The sequence below is a fragment of the Tachysurus vachellii genome, chromosome 12 (assembly GCF_030014155.1).
Source record: "Tachysurus vachellii isolate PV-2020 chromosome 12, HZAU_Pvac_v1, whole genome shotgun sequence".
Classification (NCBI taxonomy): Eukaryota; Metazoa; Chordata; class Actinopteri; order Siluriformes; family Bagridae; genus Tachysurus; species Tachysurus vachellii.
Genome location: NC_083471.1, coordinates 3,026,356 through 3,041,983, shown reverse-complemented (window position 1 = coordinate 3,041,983; position 15,628 = coordinate 3,026,356). Strand labels below are relative to the sequence as shown.

Genomic DNA, 15,628 nt, shown 5'->3' with positions numbered 1-15,628 from the left:
AGGGTTTAATTTATATTCTGAGCCTCACTTCCATCCGAACCTATAGATTTATATATCTAATAAAAAAATTCTACTAAATAACCAATTGTGCTAAAATATGAGTCTAGCTGAATAGCCTTAATTTTTTTTAATTTTCCTGTAATCCATTTTCTTTTCTTTTTCTTACAGATTTCAGTGATTCTAGTCAGAATTATTTTAAACACCATTTAATGTCATTGAAGTTTAAGGACTAAAACAAAATGAGCAGACTTAAAATTTCAATTCAGAAAAAAAAAGTCTTGCTTGAAATTTTTCAAGTGTTTTATTATTCATGAACACATTTTAAACATTTGATTAAAAAAATGCATTTTAGAAAGATAAAAAAAAAAAAAAGTCTTTACACTTATCATATTAACTGATAACGTAAAAGAAATGCACATGTTTTTAACCGCTAAAAAAGAAGAAAAAATTAGAAATTAGTCCAATTTATCCAGCCACAGTCATGCTCAGTCCCTTCAAAAGTGAAAATGTTTTCTGGCAAATGGACGTTGTTTTTTTTTTTATTCACACCATCATACCGTTTAACATGTGGTGTGATGTGATGTTTAAACATCACCTCACGCATGTTAGCGCTAATTATAAATTATTCATAAATAATTTAATATTCAAAGAAAACGGTTTGAGAATATACAGAATGTAGTTGGAAAAAATTCAAGCTAACGCCTCGGCTGCTTAGCGTCTATAAAGATGACGCAGAATTCACAGACCGGACGCTAATTTGTTCAATGTTAAGTTATCAATGCCTTTTCAACAAGAATTATATTATTTTATATTATATTATATTATTAATCCAAATTTTTATTTTCTCTTATATTATTACGTATCATCTGAAGCTCATGTAAACACAACCTCACAAACACTCTTTACATGCACAAAACCGATCCTCAGGGTCCCAAAGTCTGAGTCAGTTCATTCAGAAAAATAAGTTGACAAGTAAATAATGACATTAGACATATAGAAATGATGTAGATCCGAAGATGTCGGAGATTTTCTGCATACTTATTGTTTTCTGCATTAGTATTAGTACATTATTAGTAAACTGAAATGTATTTTTTTTCCCACAATTTATTTTTTTTCAATTTTATTTATATATTTTTTATCATTTTTTTATTTATTTTTACTAATGCAGTTTTAAAAGAACAAAATCTGATGGCAACAACTTTTTTATCTGTTTATTTTTCTGAAACGTGTTCTTGTATTTCACGTAAATTTTTTTCTATTCTGTATCTGCAAAAAAAATAAAAACTTGAAAACGTCACAATCTGCTCAATAATTATTACAAATTACTGAATAAATGTGTGTATTCGTGGTGGATTGAACGCATGACTCAGACATTAACACTCTGTTTTAAATTAAAATGCATTAGAATTTTCATTCTGTCTGTGTTCAGATTTCTGCTCATATCTCGTTTCTCGTCTCATTCTTTTTTTTATTTTTTCCTTTTTTGGGGGGTTGGTTGATCTTTGGAACCGAATGCTTAGACCTTTTTATTTTCTGCAAGGGTTTTATTCAAATTTTGGACCCCTTGATCCCTCTTTTCTACTCCAAGTGCAAAGTGGAAGCTAATAAGGGTCGTGTGAGCATGTTAACTGGTCTTCAATATTCATCATCTAGTTCCCATAATTACAAGGAAATTAGATCACAATTTGCCCGAGTTCAAGTGCAAAATAAGTATGCACGTTTAATAATAATTATAATAACAATATTCATAATAAATAGAATAACTCAAATCGGTTAACTAATTACGTGATATTTAATGTAATATTGCACAAGATGTTTCCTGAAGCAAATGTCAAAATAAATACAGGATTAAAAAAAGAATAAAACTCAGACATTTTTGTTTTAATGCTCCAACGATGCAGTTAATGTAGCTATGGCAAGTAAAGGAAGTGATACAGCAAGACACGTGTTGTTTAGTTTAAAACACTTTGTCCTGTTGATTCATTCCTTACTTAATCACTTAAACACTAATTTGTGTTTGAAAAAAAAACACGAATTAACACAAACAGATCTTTTTCATTTACTAAAAACTATAAATTCCTTGTCAGTTTATGCACAATATTCGCATTTCCTTTTGACAACCTAAAATGCTTCCTTGCTAACTCGCTAGGTTCCGAACTAGCTGGAGAAAACAAACCGCTGAGAATGGTAGAACGGGTAAAGTTCCATCACGTGTCAGAAATTTAAGCGGGTGTCACATATAGCATGCAAAGTTTCTCAAAGAATGTTGTAACTTTGTAGAAAAAACAATGGGACTCGAATAGGGGCGTGGCTTAAAGTTTCCTAACGCAACATGTTCACATTTTCGGGCATTTTCACTGCAAAAGATGATATCTTCGCAGGATAAAGTGATCTAGTATTTTCTATTTAAAGATGACAAGAAAACAAATTGAAAACTATTTCTACAATATTACTATTTTTAAGCTTCTCTCAGCAGAATAATTTTCCAATTTTTAGCATTAATTTCCAAAAATAACCAAAATTATCCTAACTAATACTATATTTGGTATTTCTCATAATCATATAATGAAAAAAAAAATCCTAAATTTAGATTAGATTTAAGATTTCATCGCTTGACTAAGATACATTTTTTTACTTCTAAATTTCAGGTGATGATTTAGCCAGTTTTCTTTACCCGATGCTAATCCTGTAGCTTCCATTAGTTGTGAGGGACATTAGCCTTATAGCTCCAGTGTCAATTTCTACTTCCTCAAACTTTTATAGCACAAGACAAATTTGAATTGTTTGTTATTGTTGTGCTGTACTGCTATAATGTAGACGTAAACGTATCATGAAGGTTAATGGTGTAGGGACCCGTAGTGCATGATGGGAAAGTGTTTTTTTTTAAATCCTGGATATTGGTGTGTTCAGTAACAAACAGAGTGAAGATGGAGTCTTCAGGGAGTCTTTAGAGTTGAAGAGATTTGTCTTCTTTTTCTCATGCTAACACACACACACACGCACACACACACACACACACACACACACATACACACACATACACACACACACACACACACACACACACACACACACACACGCACACACACACACATGCAGAGTCTTCTGCAGCAATTCAGCTCTCAGGTCAATCAGTCAGTCATACAGTTCAGTTAGGCCAGTTCACATGAGCAAAGAAGGGATGTGATTTGATATCCTCCACTCCTCCTGCACCTGCACCCAGTCGCTCTACAGGGTTATACTGCAGCAACTGTACACACACACACACACACACAGAAACTTATACAATCGTATTTACACACAAATACTACTACAGTCAAGTGTAGAATGTAGAAAGTGTAAGTGTGAATACAGAAAAAGAAAGAAAGAAAGAAAGAAAGAAAGAAAGAAAGAAAGAAAGAAAGAAAGAAAGAAAGAAAAATGTAAAGCAGAGAAAAAGGCAAAAGAAAAAAATAAAATATAAAAATAAAATAAAATAAAGATTACCAAAAAAACCTGTAAACACACACACACACACACACACACACCTGCTCCAGCAGAGACCTGGCCTCTTCTGTCACGAAGTCTGGAATGTTCAGCGACGTGTGTCTGCTGATACCAGCGGGGTGACACTGCTGAAGAGACTACACAGACACACACACACACACACAGACACACACACACATATATACAGTATATAAGTCAAGAATTCATCATAGTTTGCTTTTTGCAGGTGCAGTTTATATTATACGAATGGATTTTCAGAGCTTTCGTTAGACAGCTAGCTAACTAGCTAAGCTAAGCTAACCTGCTAGGAATTCTGAGAGGATTTATTTAAGTTAAAATAGTGAGTTATTAAAGTCTGGTTATTAATGTATGCAAAGGCAACAGACTAAAACAAGTTGATTCATAATGTTGATGAGTGTCTCAAGGGACTTGAGGGTAAATCCAATGTCAATAAATAACAAATTCTGGTTGCATTAGGGTATATAAAATACTGCTTAGGGTGAAGGTGACAATGTTGTGAGTGTGTGTGTGTGTGTGTGAGGAAAAGTAAAGGAGGATAGATAGATAGATAGATAGATAGATAGATAGATAGATAGATAGATAGATAGATAGATAGATAGATAGATAGATAGATAGACGTTTAAAACATGAGAATATATACGAGGACCTGATTGAGACCATGCTTACCTTTCCTGTCAGAAGCTCAAAAAGAAGCGCTCCCAAACTCCACCAATCACACGCTGCGGTCTCCTCCGATATTCCACCCACTTCTGCATGATGGACAGGTACAGAGTGAGAGGATTATTAGTATATATTATATAGTAATTATTATAATCAATTATTACTGATTTTTTAATTTCTTTATATAATTGTGTTTTAATATTCCATTCCTTCAAGTGCATGGCAACACAATGCCATGTTATTAGTTGCATCAATAAGAGACAGACAGACAGACAGACAGACAGGCAGACAGACAGGCAGACAGAGAGAGAGAGAGAGAGAGAGAGAGGAGACGGTTGGGACTTGAACTTGAGAGCTTTATTTTAATGGAAACTCATTTTCTCTTTTCTAGTGTGTTTGCTTTCTCAAGGAAGCAACATGTAAATTAAGTGTATTGGTCTCACACACACACACACACACACACGCACACACAAAGAGGAACAGAAGGGCTGTTTTTCCAAAGCAGGTGATTTACATAATAAAACGGCCAACAACTCCTACCCCACACATGCACACACACACACACACACACACACACACACACACACGGGCGCGCACACATACACAAGCACACATGCACACACACACACACACACATGCACACCCATGCACACACACTCACGCACACACTTGCACACGCTTTCACACGCATGCAACACACACGCATGCAACACACGCGCACACACACGTGCACACGCACATTTGCACACGCATGCGCAAACGCGCACACACACATGCACACACACGGCCAGATCTCTGCATATCAGTCTGGAGCACTCAGGCATGCAGTTTGTGTGCAATCATAACTGGACAAACAGTACTACACACACACACACACACACAGAGATACACAAGGCCTCGGCTTCCCTCCAAGAGTAGTTAGGCATGAACAGGTAATCCTTACTCTCACATGTGCACGCTCATACACACACACACACACACACACACACACAGACACACACAAACGCTTCAGTGACTCCAGACTAAAGGCCAAACACACAACAATGGAATCATTAAAACATATATTTAATACAGCTTTGGCTAGTTTACACAGGGTTTACTGTGTTTATACTCATTACTCAAAAACGCAGGAATCTCTAGCAGCAGCGGCTCGTGCTCCATGACGACATGACTAACGATAAGAAGTCCCAAACCAAATGAAGTGGTTCCCTAACTAGAGTTTAGACTAACTCTGTACTTTACAGCAGTTGAGAGTCGACAGCATGCAGTCATCCAGCGTACATCTCATTAAGCAGGGTTGCCAGGTTCTCTCTCTACAGCCACATCACAAAGTCTGCTTTTTCTCAGCATGGGCGAAAAGGTCACTGTGGTGAGATTCTTATACTAAAACGTAGCAGTAGATATCCTAATATTCTGTTTCTCTCTTCATGCACTTACACTTCAGCCTTTTGTACTAAAATGTGTTAGTGTTTTTCCCAATCTGGCAACCATGTCATAAACGATCCTGTACACTGCTGTTAAAACTAAGCATGGTGCAGCACGATTCCTGCCCCAGTGGAGTATCGGCGCTACAGTTACATCCTGAAATCCACTAAATCAATAGAACGTCGGCTTCAATTTTATTTATTTATTTCAAATAGATGAAGCCGAGAATGAGAAATGAGGAGAAAGAAAGTAAGATAAACAGAAAGAATGCCTGATCAACAAAAAAAAAAAGAAAGTAAAGAAACACACACAATTCTTGGTTCATTACTGATGCACTGTTATTTTTTTAGTTTTTATTTATTTATTTATTTTTTTTAAATAAACCCTTTCTCTGGCTTGTTGCAGTTAAAAATCAAATAATACTTTCCATATGAAAAAAAAAGTTTTTGTGTGCGATATCTTAACTTTGTAAACGATGCTGCATTCATGTCAAGCCCAAATAACTGTAATTACGAGCTTTGCGTCTTTGTCAACCTGATAATTAGCAGCTCGGGGGAGAAAAAACAGCCCGAGGGAATAAATGACAGCAGCGTTCCCAGTTCACGGCAGCGAGGATCGGAATGTCAGGACTTCATAAATACTAGAGTATCGTTTCTACACGTTCTCTCTCTGAAAAGACGGCAAGGTGTCGTGGGTGTTTCCATAGCGACAGCGCTTCTCACAACTGACTGTCAGCGTGACACGACGTGGACGTGCCGAAATGACACAATTTACATAATGCCTTTTTTTTTTAAGATGTTGTTGCTTCCTCTGTAAAATGCGGATCTTTGTATATAATAACGTGGAATTTTAATCATTTTATTTTATTATTTTGACTCGGATAGGTTTCTCGTTTACACGTACACCATTTGCTTTGAAAATGTAAAAAAAAAAAATGTAAAAAATTAATAATTAATTTTATTTATTTTTCTTCGTCTTCTTCTTCTTGGGATTTTCAGTGTGAACACGACTCACACTATATACACTACACAACTATGCGTTTTGGGATGTATGAATCAAATGAATCATTTTAAGTTGATTCGGTGCTGCTGTTATAGAGAATAAATCAACAAATTCAAGATGTTCGTTTATACTACGTTAACAACAATGTGGAGAATCTTGTAAACATTATTTAAACAGTCAGTGATGGAGATGTGTATATATCTGATGGAATAAAATAATAATCGGTCCATCTCTCGAATCCTCAAACTTTTAGCTCCTGCTGTGTGATGTGTATGTACTTGTCCTTGAATTCTGTGTTTCCGGGTTTCAGTTCTAAGCCTTCAGGGCTTCAGTGGGGACACCAGATGGCCCATGAGCCCCTCGAGCAATGAGTCTAGTAGAGCCATAGCCTGGAGCTACATAAGCTCCACCTCCAGCTGTGGGCGGGGCTTTGCTGCTCTCTCGCAGTCAGAGTTAAAGGCATGACGAAAGCTCAGTTTCCCCCATAGGCTCCGGCTGCAACGGAGCAGCATGGCTTCATACTCGAGATGTTGTGACAGCGAGATGTACACGATCATCATCAAATCGAGCCGAGCTGTACCTGTGTGTGTCTGTGTGTGTGTGTGTGTGTGTGTGTGTGTGTGTGTGTGTGTGTGTGTGTGTGTGTGTGATATGAGGGGGTGGCTCAGGGTGATATCACACACACATGCAGAAGTCTTTCAGCAAGGTCGAGTGTCATCACAAAGGATTAATGTCTATGAGACTCCAGGGAAGGAAAGTATTATAGCACAGGACAAACAAGACAAGACGAGAGAGAGAGAGAGAGAGAGAGAGAGAGAGAGAGAGAGAGAGAGAGAGAGAGAGCGCAAAAGGAGAGAGAGAGAGAGAGAGAGAGAGAGAGAGAGAGAGAGAGCGCAAAAGGAGAGAGAGAGGGAGAGAGGGAGAGAGAGAGAAAGAGCAAAAGGAGAGAGAGAGCGCAAAAGGAGAGAGAGAGAGAGAGAGAGAGAGAGTGCAAAAGGAGAGAGAGAGAGAGCGCAAAAGGAGAGAGAGAGCGCAAAAGGAGAGAAAGAGAGAGAGAGTGAGAGAGAGAAAGAGAGGGAGAGAGAGAGAGCGCAAAAGGAGAGCGAGAGAGAGAGAGAGAGAGAGAGAGAGAGTGAGAGCGCAAAAGGAGAGAAAGAGAGAGAGAGAGAGAGAGAGAGAGAGAGAGAGAGAGAGAGAGAGAGAGAGAGAGAGAGAGAAAGAGAGAGAGAGAGCAAAAGGAGAGAGAGAAAAAGGAAAAACCATAGCAGTACAGATGGGCAGATAGAAAAATTAAACAGGAAAGAAAAAAGGAAAATAACTAGATAGATAGAAAAGAAAGAAAGAAAGAAAGAAAGAAAGAAAGAAAGAAAGAAAGAAAGAAAGAAAGAAAGAAAGAAAGGAGTGAGACAAGTTCTAGGATAGACAGATCTGTCTGACAGACAGAGAGAGAAAAAGCAAAAGTTTCGTAAGAAAATAGTACGTTCAATCAGACTGGATGAGATTATAGGGAAAGAGCAAAAAAGAAAAAGAACTAAAAAGATAAATGAAAACATTCAGTAAAAGAAAAGAAAAAGAAGCTTATTGCTACTTTAAGGCCACACAACACTAAAACTTCAAAGATTCTCAATACTACTCTAAAAACACTTATTGATACTTTAAGGACAAACTATAACTTTGCTTGTTTGTTTTTTTATTTTAAAATTCAGTCTCGTGCCATATAATCATCCTGTGGTTTAGGAAATCAGCTGTGCTTCAATGACCAGAATCAACACAAAGTAAATGTTTCTAGTGAATCTAATCAACGTCTCTAAATACCACATGCCATGCAGATCTGTTGCTTTGTTCAGTAAACTTTCTGAGTGAGAAGGAGCAAGTTCCTATATTTGGTTTGTACATCCATGGTTGATGCGCGTGTGTGTGCATGTGCGTGAGGCATTTTGCCGTAACAGCCACAGCCCTGAGTGTCACCGAAAGCCACTTCGTTCTGTTTCGGGTGCCTGAGAGGGAAGTGCTGGTCTCCTCAGACAGAGGCGTGTGGAGGAACAGGTGAGCGGTGTCACTTCCCTAAAGAACCGCTCTATTGTAGCCGTGAGGAAGCAGCTAACGGCGGGAAAAAACCACAGCAGAAGTACCTCAAGACACACACACGCAAATAAACACTCTCCCTCAGGCAAAACAAACACACACACGCACAAATACACACACACTTATTCGCTTTTACATTAAAAACAGCTTCTTCAATCAGCCACAATGTCGTCATTGTCAGTTTGGCTAAACCAAGCTAAGCTCAAGCAGCTAGTTATCGAGTAACGTTCTAAAATGAACTATTAAAAAGATAATAACCTCAAAACTGAGTATCGTACCTCACGGAGGTTGGATTTTGACGCTATAGACGAATATCTGGGTGAAATTATGGTACCACGGCACCTCTCAATATCAAGGATTTCTGAGTACTTTTGTATGAAACAGATTCACAGAAAATGACATATGAGGAAATGCACTCTTATCTAGTTCGATGCCACTGCGTCCAATATGCAAAGCGTTACAGGACAACATGTTGTTAACAACAGTATTTTTTTTATCCATCTGAGCCTAATGCTAGCTAGCTAAATTAGCTACACCATTTTGCAAACATTTTCATTAACATTAGATTTCTACAGAAATCTGAAAGCAGCTAGTTAACTAGCAACCAATTAGCTTCCTAATTGTACACTTGTGTACTGTTTGTTGCTGTGTTTTATAGGAATATAAAAGGTGTAAAGATGTTCCTTAGACTTTCAAAACATACATGACCTTTTAAAACAATGGATTATTCTACAAAGATGCCTATTTTATCATGTACAATTTGATTTAAAGGGTTAAATGGCTAAATTGCTGGCTAGCTTGGTAGATAACTTTAGAAGCTACTGTAGTTCTTCTAAAATCTGTCGCTAATCATTTTTAAACTACCGTAGATGAGAATTTTAGTGCTGATGTGTGTGAATATGATGATATGATGTGAAATATATGAAAATATGATGTGTGAGTGACATAAATAAGGCCATGAAAACTAAATCTGCCCTGTTCTATTGACAAAATATCAGCACAAAGTCAGACAAGCTGTTTTTTTTTTTTTTGTCAATATAGTGAAACGATTCTTCATAACTATTCCAAAACAAGAAGAGCTAAAAAGAGAAAAGGGAAGAAAAGAGAGAAAACTCTACACAAAGCTGAGAAAATCAGCCAGAAGGAGGGAGAGTTTACAGACTGAGGGTAAAAGTGTGAAGCAATTTAGTCATGTGGCGCCCTCTAGAGGACATAATTTTAAACACGCGATGGATTCTTTCCATTACAATTACAAATAATAATAATAATAATAATAATAATAATAATAATAATAAAAAATAATAATAATAAACAATTTAGTGATTAAAATGACAACGTTTGACTGTAAATTTTATATTCTTTGGGGGATTGGGAGTAATGTATCTCAATTTACACAAATAGTAAATCTAAATGAAATAAAATAATATACAAATAAATAAAATAAATAAATGATATAAAATAGTATAAAGGAGACTGACACCTCATCAAAACGCATTAAAAATGAACTATTATTTATAAATATAAAATATTATTCAAGTCACACAAAATCTTATTTTAAAAAAATGTAAAAAAAATAATAATAATTTTGAAATTTTCGAGATTTTTTGAAAATTTATATTAAAATCAATTAGATTTTTTTTTCATTAAATTTAATTATTTGTAAAAACAAAAATAAAAGTAAAGAAAAAGTGCTATTTAAATATTTACTGTTTATAAATGTACTATTTAAAATTTACTTTGCTAATTTATTAACATAAAAAAGTATAAGTATTATAATAATTTATAATTCTATATTTTACTTTTACTTTAGACTTTTCTAAGAGATATGGTATCCTTCTGTCTGTTTAATCTGAATGACATTTAACTTATAACTTAAGTGGCAACTTAACTTTTTCTTGAATGTTTTTCTGAAGATGTTTGTTTGTTGTTGTTTTTTTTTTTGGCTGTGATTCATGATTCACCTGCGATCTTGTTTTATTTTTGGCTGGAGCTGGAGACGTGACTAACCTGGGGCACAGTACATCTTGGTGACGGCGACAGGATCGCAGGATTCCTCCACTTCGGTCCAGCTACAGAAGTAAGTCAACTCTACATGACCTGAAAGAAAGTGTGACAATAGAAGAGAAAAAGGAAACAGAGATAGAGAGAAAGAGAGGAAGAAAGCAAATAAAATATGTGAGTGAGAGCAAAACAGAGAGCAAACAGAGAGAGAAAATGGTGCGGCTAATTAAACTGAAAGCAACTCCACCTCTCCACTAAAACAGTCTGACGAAATTACAATGTTCGCCCAAAATGAAACGAATGTGCCCTTTTCTTCCTCTCACTCTCTCTCTCTCTCTCACACACACACACACACACACACACACACACACACTCATCTGTGAACGAGGGAGCGGTAATTGCTGTGCTTTGAGTGCTGGCACTGTGTCATTGGCAGTAATGCTGTTATTAACCATTAGAGCCTATTAGAGCTGTGATCGCTGAGCAGGGGGCCTAAGCCTCAGAGAGAAGGGCCAGACAAATCGCCCGACTCAAACAACCTGAAAACAAACAGACGCACAGAAGAACAACGGAACAGCAGGAAACAGCAGGAAATCAAAATCCATCGAACGACGGGAGACAAAACTATTTCCATATTACCTGTTAAGAAGGTTAAGGGTGTGTTAAACATGCTACACAAGCAGATATACACTACGGATCTTGTTTAAGGTGTATACTCAATAATATGGTGTGTGTGTGTGTGTGTGTGTGTGTGTATGTGTGTAAGATAACATCAGACACAATTATGTTACCACAGACTTCTCAGCATCACTCGAAATCATGATAATGTCTCTATAAATGTTCTATAGCAAAACTGTCATTCGAAGCATAATGCTATTTCCAACGCCCACCAAACAACCTTTAGGGCACTAATAACTCCTGTTTAAGAGTTCAGCAATGCGAGAGTTCGTGTTATTGACTTTTTAGCATTACGTGGCGAGTACTTATATTTACAAGTGCCTCGTTTTTTTTTATTATTTCTATTGCCGTTTCGGGTGTTTATGTGAGTCGGAGAAATAGACGATTAGCATTTCTGGGCTGTATGTTAATGGCTGAAAAGAATCAATACTTTATTTATTTAAATATTTTTCTTCTTTATTTTAGTCTTTTGGTGAATTTACATCACTCGGATTGGTTGTAAGAAACCTGTAAGGCAGAAGTGCCAGCTACTTTGTAAATAAAGGTAATAAATGAGCAGAGGTGGGTAGAGTAGCCAAAATCTGTACTCAAGTAAAAGTACAAGTGCTTATGGAAATATTTACTCAAGTAAGAGTAAAAGTAACGATCTTAATAGTTACTTGAGTAAGAGTAAAAAAGTATCCGATGAAAAAAAACTACTCAAGTAGTTAGTTACTAGTTACTTCTCATCTGATTGATGTGAAGCAAAAGCCCTGATTTTCAAACTACTTGGAGAGCTTTCACACACCTCTCCTTAAAATTCTCTTTATTCTGCTAATATAAAACATATCATCGCTGTCGGGCGGAAACCTCGTATGTCCAAATTTGGTCAATTTCATATTTTTTCACATATCGATGCTAATGGTCAGTCCCCACGTGGGTCTGTTATTTTTACAAGTTATTAACCAATCTAAAGTCTTGAAAATAGCTTGAGCGCAAATCTCATAACTCCATTGGACACTTCAACTGTCCACCTCTTCCTCACTCCGTGGGAGAGCTTCACGGCATATTTCTCCTCAAGAAGAGTCGCAACGAATCAACACGTCTTCTGAGGTAAATGTCTTCAAAACGCTGGGCTCAAAGAAAAAAAAATCTTTTTATTTTGTATATGTTCTGCACTTTAGTGAAAAAAAAAACTTAAGTGAGATGTCAGGATTTGGGTATAAATGCAAAAGTTACCAAATTACCAAATTAGTTACCAAATTACCATCAAATAATTTGGCATAATTTTGACACTTACCGCTACTGTCCCAAGGCAGGATACACCCTGGACGGAGTGCCAACCCATCACAGGGCACACACACACACTCTCATTCACTCACACAATCACACACTACGGACAATTTTCCAGAGATGCCAATCAACCTACCATGCATGTCTTTGGACCGGGGGAGGAAACCAGAGTACCCGGAGGAAACCCCCGAGGCACGGGGAGAACATGCAAACTCCACACACACAAGAAGGAGGCGGGGGTCGAACCCCGACCCTGGAGGTGTGAGGCAAACGTGCTAACCACTAAGCCACCTCTTTAATTATACTCAAAAAGTACAAGTTACCCAAAAAAAGTACTCAAGTAAATGTAACGAAGTAAATGTAATTCGTTACTACCCACCTCTGTAAATGAGATGAATGATTTGGTGTTTATTAAGTTGTTTTTTTAACATTTATAGAAATAGTCTCCAGTGTCAGCACTTTGTAATGTTTTTTGCCATGGTAAAGACTTTGTGACAGAACAAAAAGAGAGTGTGGACCATTGTAGATACTATATGTAGTGGGTGTGTATGTGTACCTCGGTAATCCAGCAGTATGTTGTTGGGGTTAAGGTCTCTGCAGATGATTCCCTCTCGATGCAGCGCATCGAGGGCGAGCAGCATATCCACCGCCCAGCTCCTCACCAGCACTTCGGGGAGGTGTGTGTGCAGAGCCACCTCCGCCAACTCATCCAGTTCTCGGAATATCTCAGACACACTCCTGCCCTCCCTCTTCTCTGTTACCCCTGACCCAGCAGAGGGTGGTGGGTCGTTGAGCTCAATTTCAGTTCTGAGAGTCAGAGAATCAAAGGGAAGGGAAAGCGATTTAGATTTTGTGTTACTGTTCACAGTAGAGACGTGGCCTTTCTGTTCAGACGCATCCGGGTTTGAACGGCTACGTAAAACTGAGATACCAGGAGCATGTTCCTGAACAGATAGGTCCAGGCCTGCTTCCTCTCCAAGCTGGAGTACATCTGGTTTGCCAAATTGAGGCGAGGGCTTAGCTTCTACGGCAAAAGCCACACCTGCTGCTGCAAGTTCCTGCTCCAGATCGTCACTTGTGACCCCTGTGACTCCGGGAAGGTTGACTAAAAGGTCAGGAGGTTGTCCCTCATCAATACAAGACATGTTTGCATCCTCCACCATGGCCTCTTTGAAAGAAATCACAGGCACGGATTCGTTAGAACCCTGATCGCTATCGAACCGCCACAGATCGGACAGGTGACCTTTAACCTCCACTACTTCACCAATTTCCAAAGGATCCTCGGTGATCTCCGTTACCTCTGAGCCCAGGTCTGACGTGAAGAACAGCGCTCGCGAAGCGTCACCACTGTCCTTACTGTCAATCCGAAACAATTCCATGGGTGAACGTTTGAACTGTTCCAGAGAATTAACTGTCGGTGTGTCAACAAGCTCCACATCTTCCTCGGTGAAGAAGCTCAGCTCATGCGCACCAACCGGAGAACACAAACTATCGCTGCTGATTCCCGAACTGTGATAAGGCCTTGGTAGCGCCTCTGCACCAGAACCACCAACGCTGACATTGCCAGAATCTTCCTCTGCCATTTTTGTATCTTCCGCTTCCTCACCCAGAGCCTCAGGCTCTACTTTATCCTGCTCGTACTCATGGCACAGCGTCAGGTAGCTGCTGGTGCACTCTTCTTCCTCCAGTGACCCGGACAAAGGAACTTGTGAGCTGTTCTTGCTGTGAACTGTCAGAATTGGCTGGGACTCATCTTCATCCTGGTCTTCCTGGAGCTCCACACTGGGCCGTGAGCTGCTGCTCTCTGAGCTGATCAGGGCATCGGTGCAGTGAACTGTAGTTGTGTGGGACTTCTGGATAAAGGGGATGTCAAAGCTGTCGTCTTGACTATCTTCATGTAGGTACTTGGTGATGTGGGACCATAGCTTACCTCCTAGAACAGAAAAAGAATGGGAGAGATTTTTAGACAAAAAAGAAAAAAAGCAAACAGCCTCTTCAGAGTAGTCCCAATAGATTGAGACAATAAGTGAAAGCCACACTGGCAGTTACAAGAAAAGAAGGGCTGCGATCTATACCATATCAAGGGATGGCCCAGATCTTGGTTTTGAATTTGCAGTGCATAGTTACTTTGCCATAGGAAGACCATGGGAGTAGAGGGCTGCATTGGGATTGGGGTCCCGCGGGACCCGCAGGACCCAACGCAAATCTCGCGGGAGCGGGCGGTTTCACCTTTGCCCCGGGCGGGAGTGGGCGGTCAGAAAATTTAGTGGGAGATCCGCGGGACCTGGTGGGATTTGGCGTGTAGCCTAATAATAAGAATGGAGTCAACACATGATGTTGAGAAGAAGATTAAAGCGGCTGTTTACTTGACAAAAGCAAAGCAAGGCAAGTCAGACATCTGGACACAATTCTCAATTGTCACTGAAAATAAAAAATGGGAAAGAGTTAAACTTCGTAAGTTGCAATAAATGTGCAAAAGTGTTAATTTACAACGGACATAAATCTGGCACGTCTGGCCTGAGGCGACATATCTGCACAGTTCTCAGTGGTCAAAGCAAGCTCTCATTCTCCAATAAAGCACTTCCTGCTCACGTTAAGCAAGATACTATGGAAAAATGTGTTGCACTTTGCTGTAAAGATATTAGACCGTATGACATTGTTGCCGGGAATGGCTTTGTTAACATAGTTCAGCATTTTGTTAACATAGCCGCTAAATTTGGTACATTTGATGTTGATGTGCTGCCACATCCAACCACTGTGTCTCGACATATTGAGGAAAAAGCACAGTTGTTAACAGTTAATCATTTGGTGTGTGTCTGTGTATAATGCAGTATGTTTAAAAAATGAGGTGCCGCTAGTTGTGGTTTTGTTAAAACGGTTAATATTTTATAATAAAAAACAAATGTTTTCGTCAGGTGTGTTGCTTTGGTTTAGTATTAATTTATCTTATTTAAATGCAATCATGTTTAATTCTGTTATTCTGGACATTAGCCTGAAC

General features: G+C 38.4%; 1 protein-coding gene across 1 annotated transcript in view; it reads right to left on the bottom strand.

The window, feature by feature from the left end:
• Nucleotides 1-282: 282 nt before the first annotated feature.
• rps6kc1 (ribosomal protein S6 kinase polypeptide 1) overlaps nucleotides 283-15,628 on the bottom strand; it is a 31,770-nt gene continuing 16,424 nt past the window's right edge. The window contains exons 12-16 of the mRNA XM_060883001.1: nucleotides 13,187-14,563; nucleotides 10,687-10,776; nucleotides 4,174-4,256; nucleotides 3,528-3,623; nucleotides 283-3,250 (exon numbers count right to left, since the gene is read on the bottom strand). Coding sequence (XP_060738984.1) covers nucleotides 3,149-3,250; nucleotides 3,528-3,623; nucleotides 4,174-4,256; nucleotides 10,687-10,776; nucleotides 13,187-14,563 — 1,748 coding nt within the window. The 3' untranslated portion in view covers nucleotides 283-3,148. The remainder of the gene's footprint in view (nucleotides 3,251-3,527; nucleotides 3,624-4,173; nucleotides 4,257-10,686; nucleotides 10,777-13,186; nucleotides 14,564-15,628) is intronic.